The 10,971-nt window shown below is 46.5% G+C and overlaps 1 protein-coding gene across 1 annotated transcript; it reads right to left on the bottom strand.

Annotated features, from left to right (window-relative positions):
- Positions 1 to 411: 411 nt before the first annotated feature.
- Positions 412 to 8,768, bottom strand: NABP1 (nucleic acid binding protein 1). Its single transcript, XM_027883752.1, has 6 exons — positions 8,423 to 8,768; positions 8,177 to 8,315; positions 5,019 to 5,090; positions 3,556 to 3,628; positions 3,224 to 3,290; positions 412 to 2,425 (listed from the first exon to the last, which is right to left on the bottom strand). Exons 1-6 carry the CDS (start codon positions 8,511 to 8,513, stop codon positions 2,238 to 2,240), a joined length of 630 nt encoding a protein of 209 aa, XP_027739553.1. The 5' UTR covers positions 8,514 to 8,768; the 3' UTR covers positions 412 to 2,237.
- Positions 8,769 to 10,971: the final 2,203 nt, after the last annotated feature.

The following is a 10,971-nucleotide window of genomic DNA, read 5'->3' as shown; positions in this document are numbered from 1 at the left end:
CAATCTTATGCCACTTAGCAGCAGTAATCATCTCACTTTTTAGTTGGAATTTGTGAACAAGTCTTCTGTTTATTAGCTTAGTAAAAGCTCAAATGCATAGAGCTACAAACATCAGGTACCTCAGCACACGCTAACACAGGGTTCCCCTCTACTGCAGCTTTTTTATGCTGCAGAGAAGTCAAGATCACCAGGACCTGAGACCCACAGTGGAGATACCCCAGTGAGTACCCACTCCCCACGTCATCACTTGCTGAATTTACAGCTACTGTTGGGAAGCACAGCTCTCACGCCATACTTACATCTTCTTTACCTCTGGAACACGTTGTATGTGCTTCCCAGGCTTAGCAGTCCTCTTGGTTTCCTTCTCACAAGCATATCAAATGTCTTAATGCAACACTGCAGAAAAGGTTATCCATGTATCTAGACTATATACGACATTTATTTAAATAAGTAAGCAATTTAAAGTCCCTGAGTTACACATCATCTTAACACCATTTCCTCAGAAGTCACCACATGCCTTCTGATTCACCAATTATCACTGTTGTTCCACAGCAGCTCAGATCATCCAGGGGTGATCTCATGAGGCATGCCACCCTCTTGTGTCCAAAACAAGTTTCACTAGTTCCATCTGGAAGCAGGTACCAGGAAAGCACCAGGCTAGAGACAAGCAGCCCTCAGGTGTCTGGGCATACAGGTCTCTCTGAACCTCCCTTCAGAAGTTTGTTGTTACTGATGCTTGCATTTCAAAGTTCAGTATTTCACACCAAGTAAGGAAATTTCACCTATTAGAAGCAATTCTCAACAAATCATGACACAGTACCAAAAGCAGAAGTATCCAATGTAAACAACTTGTAAACATTAGTGACACAGTGGCAGATTCAAATAACATGAAAGACCACAGAAACAACTCATAATTCAGAAATAGCCTTTTGTCATGAAGTCTTTATGGCTTGACAGAAAGAAAGTTAGATTTGTTTTGATGTGGTTAGTGCAATTTTTTTTTATTTGAGAGGTCAGTTAAGAAGAGTTAAACAGATGAATCCAGTATGACACCTCAGTTTCCGAGTTGTTTTTGAACCTGATCTGAAATATGGCACTGGACTCTTATCTAGAGTCAAGGCATTTGTGATCTCAGAAATAAAATCAGCTATTTTCCCCCCAGGACATGGAGGTGGTGGGGTTCTTCAAGGGATAACTCATATTTCGTATAACACAGAGGAAAAAAAGCCTAACAGCATTAAGTTCAGCTGTGTGCTTGGCCAGTACCTCTGCAATCCACACATATAGCTTCATCTCATATGTAATTCCATTTGGAAAAGTGAATGAAGGAAGTAGGAGGCAGCCTCATCGAAGAGATGGGTAATGCAGCATTTGGAAACAGTCCGCTCCTGGAAATTCAGACTCCCACAAAGTAACCTTGAGCTTTTAAGCAAGGAGTGGCTACAAACATCATAATCCCCAACACTGTCTGAATTTAGATCCTTCTATTCTGGTATCTCATGCAAAGCAAGAATGAATATGCAAGCTTCTCTCCAAAGCAAAAAAGAGTGTTACTTTCCTTGACAGTGGTAATGGTGTAAGAGAATTTTCAAGTAGTGTACACCTTTTTGGAATCAGAATCAAGCTTGAAGACACTCACCATGTCTTCAACTTGAGTTGATATGAGTTATCCATTCCCTGATTCCAGAGACACCACCAGGTCTGGCACCACTATTTCCTTACACTTATTGCTTTCACAAGCTGTATTCATTCCAAGGACACCTAGCTCACCAGAGCATCTTTGCTCTTCCCCTGTGTTTCTCTTCCAATACGAAGAACTCCCATTAACTCTAATGGAAGTCAAACCACGTGTGCACAGGACGTAATAGACCTATTAAGGCTACATGGCTGACCAACAGAAACAGAAATACATGTGTGTAACTGAAGTTTTCTTATGTTCAGCAAAGGGCACCGAGTTTTAATTGAGACACTTCAACCTGTCACCCTTACTTTCTTATATCCACCTTCCCCCCCACCCCCTTTATGTATGGGGAAGACCCACTGTGCTTCCCTAAGCAAAACAAGAAATAGATCACATCAAGTCTGCTCAATAGACCAAAAGGTAAAAAAAAAAAAAAAAAACAAAAAAACAAAACACAAAGGACAAACTGGTTCACAGTTAACTATAAATAAAAGTGCAGTAAGTGTTCAAGTAGAGTGTAGAGTTTAAGCAAGCTGTACAACCACATTTGGCATAGTCATCTTTTAAAGGCCCTCCGTGGGTCCCTCCCATTACTGACAGCAGGAGGAAGAGGCTGAACACTATTAGCTGGTGCTGGATTTACAGGTCCTCGTCCATTGCCTCTCCCACTACCTGCATAAACGTGGCCGTGATTATACATGAATGGAAATCCACTTGCTTCAGGTCCAGTTTGTAAACCATTTCCTGAAAAGACAGAAAAAAGGTTATTACAAGTTCCATGGATTGAAATCACTGCTCCCTTATGTAAGTTTAGCAACAGGGAACACATGGAGTTTGCAGTAACCAGCAGACCCTGAGGACCTGAAGCATGGTCCTTTGTGGTCCCTGACACTGCAAGACCTCAAACCACAAGCTGCCTTTCTTTCCTCTTCCAAACCACTTCCCCTCCGTCCCTCTTTCTTAGCTAAAGCAAAAAGGGTCACAGTCAGAGTTTAACAACACCAGATACTGAGTCTGGACATCGTGAAGGCAGACCATAACTAAGGTTCCCTCTCGGCTTACACCTGCTCAAGTCCTTGAAGCATTTTCTCAATTAAGTTTCTGTGCTCAAATACAGCAAAAAAATGATACAGACAAGTCAGATATTGGAATTCAGATTACTACCACTTCTGTTTTGGGGAGCTAACCTGGCAAGAAAGCCACGCTTACTAACAAGATTAAAGCAAATGTCTTGGGCAGTTTAAAAAAAGCTGAATTTCAAGTGCTGCAGAAACTCTTCGAAAGCATCAAAACAATTTAGGATTAGTCACCTATAATATACAGGCACCCTGAATATTCTAATCTCTTCCACTTGTAGGGAAGAAGTCCTGAAAACAACAATCGGGAAATGTTCATGTTTACATGCTTGCAATTCAGGCACCAGTTTGAATGACTTTTTAGAGCCCAATACACTTTTAACCCAAGAATGGAGAACCCTTAGTAAGATAAATTTCTTTCTGTTCCCTTCAATCTTTTCACTTCTACAAAATGAAAAAAACTTACCCAGTGGCCCAAAAGTACAAGTACCCATACCACTTGATGCAGAAATATTATTCTGTTCACCTTGTGCCTTTAGAGAAACATTAAAAAGAAAAAAGACATGGGATCAGAGAGAGAAAATTCACATTTTTACAGAAAGGATGATGTTTTGTTTCCTATGTTCTTATGGTGGCTCCACATGGAATTTATCGGCAACTTTAATTATTGGCTCATTTTTAGCTATGTATCACTTTAAGCTCATTTTTCCAGGAGAGTCACATCTGATCACAGCCTAGCGTGAAGTATTCAGAACAAAGAGCACTTTATGCCAGAAGCCTTAGACAAGTTTAACATACCAGTTTGTTCTGCCCGACGTGTTCTGAGTTGGGCTCGCTGTAGTTTGGCACTTCTGAGTATACCATGCAAAACCTGGGGAGAAATTAGGATTATGAGGAAGTTCTAAAGCCATTTTTTAACAGAGTTCTCAACTCCACAATACAAAGAGCACATGTTCTTGACACGTCCCATCACCTAAAAGTAATTAATCCAGACCCCACTGTTCAGAGAATATCCATAGTTATTAAAAGGCTCTTTGATCCCTTTAAATGCTTGTGGTGAGGCTGTCACATCATTCCTGGTGTGAAGTCAAGCAGAGGCAAGTATATCTTTACTCAAGGAGGTAAACTGGCCTAAGGAAAACAAAAGGTGATGAAAGGGCTCCCTTTGCCTCTCTTCCAGCTGCACAGTCTTGTCCAGCACCCACTCACAAGGTCACCTGAGGCACAGAGTCACCCAGCCTGCTCCCAGACTGGGATTGCATTACACGTCTAGGGAAAAGTTAAGCACTCCCACATGCTCCCATGCCACGCAGTGCCCCATTAACAATAACAGCACAGAGGAGTCCAACAGAGGGAAGGAAATTCAAAGCATCCTTTTCCACTCAAGGGGACTCTGGAGGAATAGGCCCATCAACTCACCACATGGAAATTATGGCAAAGGGGAAGAGAGATTTGAATCATTACACAGCTTGGACTGGTTAAGCTGAAGTGGAGCTCCCACCTGCTGCTGGGAGGCAAAACCCAGATGAGGAATTTACATCACTCCAGCCTGCTAGAGAGGAAGCCAACCGGATGACATTTCTGAGGTGATGGATTTACACCAAATAAAATCTACAGGTTCTCTCACACAGCTGAATGCTGGGCATTTCTGAACCATACAAGAGATGTGGCCACCCCAGAGCCCCACTTCCCTGATGACTATAAGGCTTCCCACAGAACTTTGTGCAACTCTTCTGGTTAGAAAACATTGCTATTTTTTCTGTTGCTCAAGTACGTTACTCATGTTTGTTCTTAGTCAGGAGCTGTTGCCCCAGTCTGTGGGTAGTTTAAAGCAGGTTTAATGAGGCTTGTTTCTGCTTAGATATGATTCACTGGAGTTACCTCGGTCTTCCTTCTTTGCACTGCCTGTTTCTCAAGCATGATACACGCACACAAGGCTTCCACCAAGTTGTTAATCAAGCTGAGGCCCAGGTAAGTGATGCAGATTCAGCCCCCCTTGTCGTTCACACATTTCCTCCTCCTAGGTAAAATCCAGACCTGTGCCAATAATGGGAGGCTACTTTTCCTCAATGTATGTAGGTTGTACAGTCCAGAGGGGGTTGGCATCTGGAAACTCGTATCAGGGTTGCCTTGTGCTGTACCTATCCATGACCAACCAACAACACACTTTTGCTGCCCTAACTTTTATTTACCACACCACATCTCATACTTACCGTGACACTCTGCTGAGAGGAGACAAAGTACGAACACACAATACTTACTCCCCAATTTTATGCAGCTCCCCTCCTCGTCCCGTATAAAGTGTCAGGCATCCTTTCCACAGAGATGCGTACCTGGCCAAAGAAAGAAGAAGTCTCTCAGTGAATGAGTTCACAGAGGAAGTGAAAGCATGCTGTCTTCCAGGAGTTAACAAGTATTACCTTATCAGCATGAATGGACTAAAAAATTTCCCAGGGACACCAACACTAAAAGTTTATAGATCCCCATGTACTACTTCTAGCAAAAGGTATCAGCAGCTCAGCAGATTCCTCTGGCAATTACAGGAAAGCAGCCAATTATTTTGAGATTGGATGCTCTTTGGTTGGCTGGAGCAACCCTTATGACTGGTCCTGCAGAGGAAAGGCAGTTTGCCAAAAGCAGTATCTGTGTCACGTTCAGTGACAACTCCTGGTTTTGCTTTCAGCAGGAGCCAGGAAGCATTACCTTTGCTCACTGGAGAACAGCTACTGCTACTGAAAGCAAGTAACGGGAAATGCTTACATTTTCAGTACAGGTCCTTATCAGACTGGGGTTTTTTAATGGCAGAAGTTTGACCATCAAGTTCCAATTGATGTACAGAAACACGATGAAATAATACTTTGATTGCAGGAACATTCCCTTACAAGACAGTGTGAGTGCACTCTAGTCTTTATAGTGGCACTTGACTTCAAGCACTGAAATCTGAGTCATGCAAAACTTTCTGTGTAATTATTCCTTTCAGTGAGGGGTATCACATAGGTGTAGATAATAAGAAAAATACAGACCAGGAACTGGGCACAGTGCAAGGGAGCTAAAAGTGTCTTCTAGCAAAGGAATAGGGAGCGTCAGCAATCGCACTCTTGGGAGTCAGAGATAATCTGGACAAGTCACCACTTCCTTATGCCCCAGGTCTATCTCTGGAACATAGATAACAAACCTTCCTCTTGCCCTTTGCCTTATCTGCTGGGACTGGGAGCCATCCGTCCACACACAGGGCCTCAAGAGGCACCAGGGAGGAGTCAGGGTGGCAGGAGAGGACAGCACTGCCAATGCACTGATAACCTGCCCTGTACTTCAGCTGGAAAGCACAGGAACTATAACTGGAGATAGCATCTCAGGAGTTTTCCATCCAGAAGAAGGATTAATGTTCTTCACTTCATAGTGCTACCTCTCACTTTAAAGATTCCCCCAATGCTTAACCTTTAATAACCTGCTAGTTGGGTAGTTTTGTGGCAGAGCACACAGGAAAAGAGCTACCAAATAATAAATGTAAATCAAATATACATTTACTGGGACAACACCCAGCAGATTATGGGACTAACAGCCTCAAGTACAAAGTTATTCCATGTATGCAAGCACTTGTTTTTGTCTCAAAAAGAGTTGGCCATAAAGTACTGAACTCTAGCACTAACTTCAAATTTAGAAATGTTAACTGCAAAAGCTTCCTGTAAAAAATGTTAATCACCCAGTGATAAAATTAAGCAACAGTGTCTGCTTTTGAAGAGGAATGCATCTGCAGCTTAAGAAAAGAAAAAAAAAAAAAAGAGAGAGAGAGAGAAAAAAAAAGGAAAGGGCACCTTTACACATGGGGCCTGGATAAGCTTTTCTGCTTGTCATAGTGGGCACCCTGCACTGAAGAGCCAGATTAGCCTACAGAGCTGAAATTTACCTGCCTTGCACTGGCAACATCACTCACTCGATCCTATTTAAATATAAAATTGTGTTTAGAAAACTCTGTATACCACCATGAGGGCATTTTCCTGAAGATGAGAGCCAAACCAGAATGTATTTAGCTTTTACCATTTCACTCCCTACACAGTCCTAAGGGAACATGCAATTCATGTAAATGAAGGCATGACTTTGCCACCCACTAGAAATCATGCTGTCAGCTCAAATTTAATTCATACAAGCCAAACTCACTTTTTTACATTAAAGGATGCCATGAATCTCCCATTGTTGCACAGAAACACCAGAACACTTACAGTAAGCCAGTCACAGGGCACAGTACAGTAACTGAACAGCAGTTACTGCTGAACAGCATCACTCTTAATTTGTTTCAATGTCATCTACACACAGGGCTTTGTGCTGGCCCAGAGCTCTGGTTTAGTTCCACCCATCCCTGCGCTCCACGTGCTCTCCACGCAAGCAGCCGTCCCCAGAACCACCTCTGCTGAAGAGTCAGCCCATTCCGTGTAAAAGGACATTTGCATAGGAGGAAGCAGCTGTAGTTTTGGTGGCAAGGGTCATACAACTTCAGGCCACATCCAAGAATTACACTTGAAAGAACAACTTAAGAGCGGCTCAGTTAGCAGACTCACTGAGTAATCTTTCACCTGCTTTTTCACAGAAACAAATTAAAAGGACCTTACACACGCTGTAGTTCCACCATCTCCTAGAGTGCTGTAGGCCAAACGATCACTGTAATGGATTTCTAAGTGTAACCTAACTGACATGAAGAACTCAAATGAAAGTGATTATCATTTTGCTACTGATAGTTTAAGTGACATGGAAAAGGATTTTCAGATTGACTCTAGTATTCTTTCTCATAGTTAATAAATGTAAGTTGGGGGGGGTTGTTTTTTGGTTGGCTTTGTTTTTAAATTAAATCATCTCTGAGAAATTATTTGCACCTAACCAAACTAACAATCTACAGTGTAGCCTTAGCATGAATTTCTATAGTGAAAAGGTTGTTCTCTGCCTGCCATTTTCGTTTAATTCATTGCAATGAAAAGCAACTTTTCTGCATGGGAGATGTAATCAACCCCTCCTTTCATTAAGGAGCTGACTGCTAGAGTAAAGAACTGGCTGTGAAAAAAAGAACATGCTTTTGACTTCCCCTGCCTGATTTACAGACCAGGACTGACTGTTGCGCTTCCCCCACCCAGAAATCTCTTCCTAAGGAGCTTTTTTAAAAGCCAAACAAAGTCTCCTCGCCACCACCACCTCCTTACAAACCCAAGCCCCTCCTAGCCTATATGCTCACGCTAGGCATGTTCTGGCCTGGAAAAAAGGTGGGTTTAATTTGGCGAGTGACCTCAGGGCGCTGGCTCGGTTACAGGGAGCCGGTCCGAGGAGGGCAGGCCGTGCCCCCCGTGCCCCGGGGAGGCGGCCGAGCCGCCCGCAGCCCCGCGGGGGACAAAGGGCTGCGCGGCCCGGCGGGCGGGGGCGGCCCCGTACGCACCCTTTGGTCAGGCGGAGGATGTCCCCCGGCTGGATGAGGCCGCCGATCTCGTCCCACACGCAGATGGTGATGCTGCCCGTCTTGTCCGCCACCTTGCAGGACCTCACCTCGTGCCCGTCCTTCGTCTTGGTGACTCGCCCTGCGGGGAGAAGCGCGGCTCAGGGGGGGACACGGCGCCGCCGGCCCCCCCGCCCGCCGTGACACGCCTGGGCGGCCCGGGGGTGGGGCGTGCCGGGCGCCACTTACCGATCTCCAGCACAATAAAGATGACATTTAAGTTTTTCAGTCCGGGTTTTATGTCTTTTATGAGGAAATACGTGTCGCTCGCCGCGCTCATGCTGCGGCCGGCGCGGGGCTGAGGGCTATAGCGGGGCGGGCCGAGCCCGCATCCCGCGGGGGAGCGGCGGCAGCGCGGGGCCGGGCAGGGGGGCACCGGCGACCCTCACAGGGGACGGGGACACGAGCACCGAGGGGCTGCGCGGTGACTGTGCGGCACGCCCGACCCCCACCGCTCCCTCCACACACCGACACCACCAGCACAGACACCACCCGCCTCCCGCTCCCGCCGGCACTGAGGAGCACACGTGCGCCTCGCTCCGGTTTATACCGGCCGGGCGCGACCACAGCGGGCGCCGGGGGGGGGGCCCGTGCGGCGAATGGAACCGTCCGGGGCACGCGGAGCGCTGGGAGTGGGTAACGGGCGGGCGCGAGCCGGCGCCGCGCGCTGATTGGCCTGCGCGCCGCCGCCATCTTCTCCTTGTCGGGGCGCTGCCGCCCCCCTGCCCGGGCTGGCGCTTCGCCTGCCGTCCCTCAGCGCGCCCTCCCTGCCCGGGCTGGGTGTTCTCCTGCGTGCCCTCAGCGCGCCTTCTCTACCCGGGCAGCCCTGCCTCACTTTGCCCCTCGCTCGCTCACTGCCCGCCATCCGGGGATCCTCCCCGCGGTACCCCGACCGCGCCCGCTGTGGCAGGCGGGGAGTGAGTTGCGGACCGGTTCGCTGCCGTTCCGCGCCATTTTAAGCCTCGGCAGTGACACCGAAGAGGGGCCTCGTCACGGATTTTTCCTGGAGGGCGATTTCCCAGCAGTTCCTGTCCTCCTTCACTGAGAGGAAAAAAAAAGAAAAAAAAAAAAAGTTAAATATTTATGAGTTATCTGTTCCAGAAAAGTCTGGTGTTGGGTCTCCCCCACGCACAACAGGCTGTGGGAGGGCTGTCGTACCTCGGGAGTTGGCAGGGCTGCGCCATCTCGTTGTGCTGCTGGGACCCAATGCCGTATTATTCTGCTCCTAGGACGAAATCTCAGGAGATGTAGGGAAAGCCTGGATGTTATGCAGTGCCATGCTTTAAATTTTTCTGTGCTAAAAATGTGAGCTTAAATCCTGATGGGCACTGAAAAGGCTGTATAAAGTACCCTGAACTCTGCCAGCAGCCTCCTGAGGAGACATGTAACTCTCTTGAGCATGGCTGTAGGCAGGGCGAAACACGAGGGCTTTTCCACGTGGAAAGCTATCGAGGTGGTGGACAAGCCCCCGAAGCCTTGTGGTATCCATGGCAGACGGGTCCCGAGGAAGTCACTCTTCTGCCACAGAACAGCCCAAAGACGTGCAGATGGTTCTGTAATTCAGCTCTTCCCCCCTTAGGAAAAGTAGCAGAGCTGTGTATGTGCACTCTGCTTCTCCTTTTCGGAGCCAAACTTAGCTAGCCGGGCTTTCCCTTTCTATTTCTGTAAGCAGAAATCCATAGATGACAGCAGTTGTGAAATGCCTGGCCATGCGTTCCGCCACGCTGGAGCTCTGGCCCAACAAATGTTGTGCAATGTTTCTCTGTAGGCAGTGGAGCAGCTTTGCTGGATGCCACTCGGGGCTCAGAATAAAACACGCTGATTGCAGGAATCTGAAAGGAAGGCAGCATGAGCCAAAGGAGAGTTTGCTTGAAGCCCCCAAGAGTTTAAGCCACTTCTATCCCAAATCCTTAAGTCAGTGCAGATGAGGGGGATGACAGACTCCCTTGAGGGCCTATCTCCTGGCTGGCCCTATAGCCTTAATCTGGTAACACTAAAACTTAGAGTGATCAACTGTATTTCAGTACATTAATGCCTTTAATTTAGTCACGTGGGAAGGAGTTCCAACCAAACTCCAGCAGTGACAGTGTCCCTGGCAAAGGTTGGACAAAAATACTTTCATCTTTAGAACTGGTAAAATTTTTCCATACATATGTGGTTTTTCTGCCTTCATTTCTCCCTTTTGTCTGGCCCAATTATTCAGAGACATTGGGGAAGAATAACTTTGTATCCCATGTTCTCAGCACAGTAGGACCCCGTGGGATCACAGTAAGATCACTCACCAGGCTTTCCCAAAACAACACCTGATTCTTGGTACTAAAATGTCTAGAACAGGACAACCATAGACTGTATTCAGCTCTGCCTCATGGAGAGCAACCCTATGGAAAACCTCCACAACCAGTCCCAGCTCTTGCATTCTGAGTTAGTAGGAGAAGAGAAAAAAAGAAGGTGGATCCTACTGCAAATCTCATCGGAGACTTGAGGAGAACCCTTCATTTTGCAAGAAAAAAAAACAGCTAAGAAAAGAATATTCACCTTATGGCAAGCCTCAGGCAGAGAGGAAGTCATGAGGGTGGTTAGCTCAAAAGCAAAAAAACACTAAAAAACACTCCACCAAAGACACACTTCTAGTCATGTGTCACTGATAGGATGGTTTCAGGTGAACATCTGTCCAGGAAGGCAAGTGCCAGTATAACAGAGCAGCTCGAGATGTGCAAAGAACACCAGATCTGGGCTTC

The sequence above is a fragment of the Empidonax traillii genome, unplaced genomic scaffold, assembly GCF_003031625.1.
Source record: "Empidonax traillii isolate 1590-97213 ecotype Southwest subspecies unplaced genomic scaffold, ASM303162v1 scaffold134:size1062425, whole genome shotgun sequence".
Classification (NCBI taxonomy): Eukaryota; Metazoa; Chordata; class Aves; order Passeriformes; family Tyrannidae; genus Empidonax; species Empidonax traillii.
Note: the sequence above shows the minus strand (reverse complement) of the source record. Positions and strands in the feature narration are given on the sequence as shown.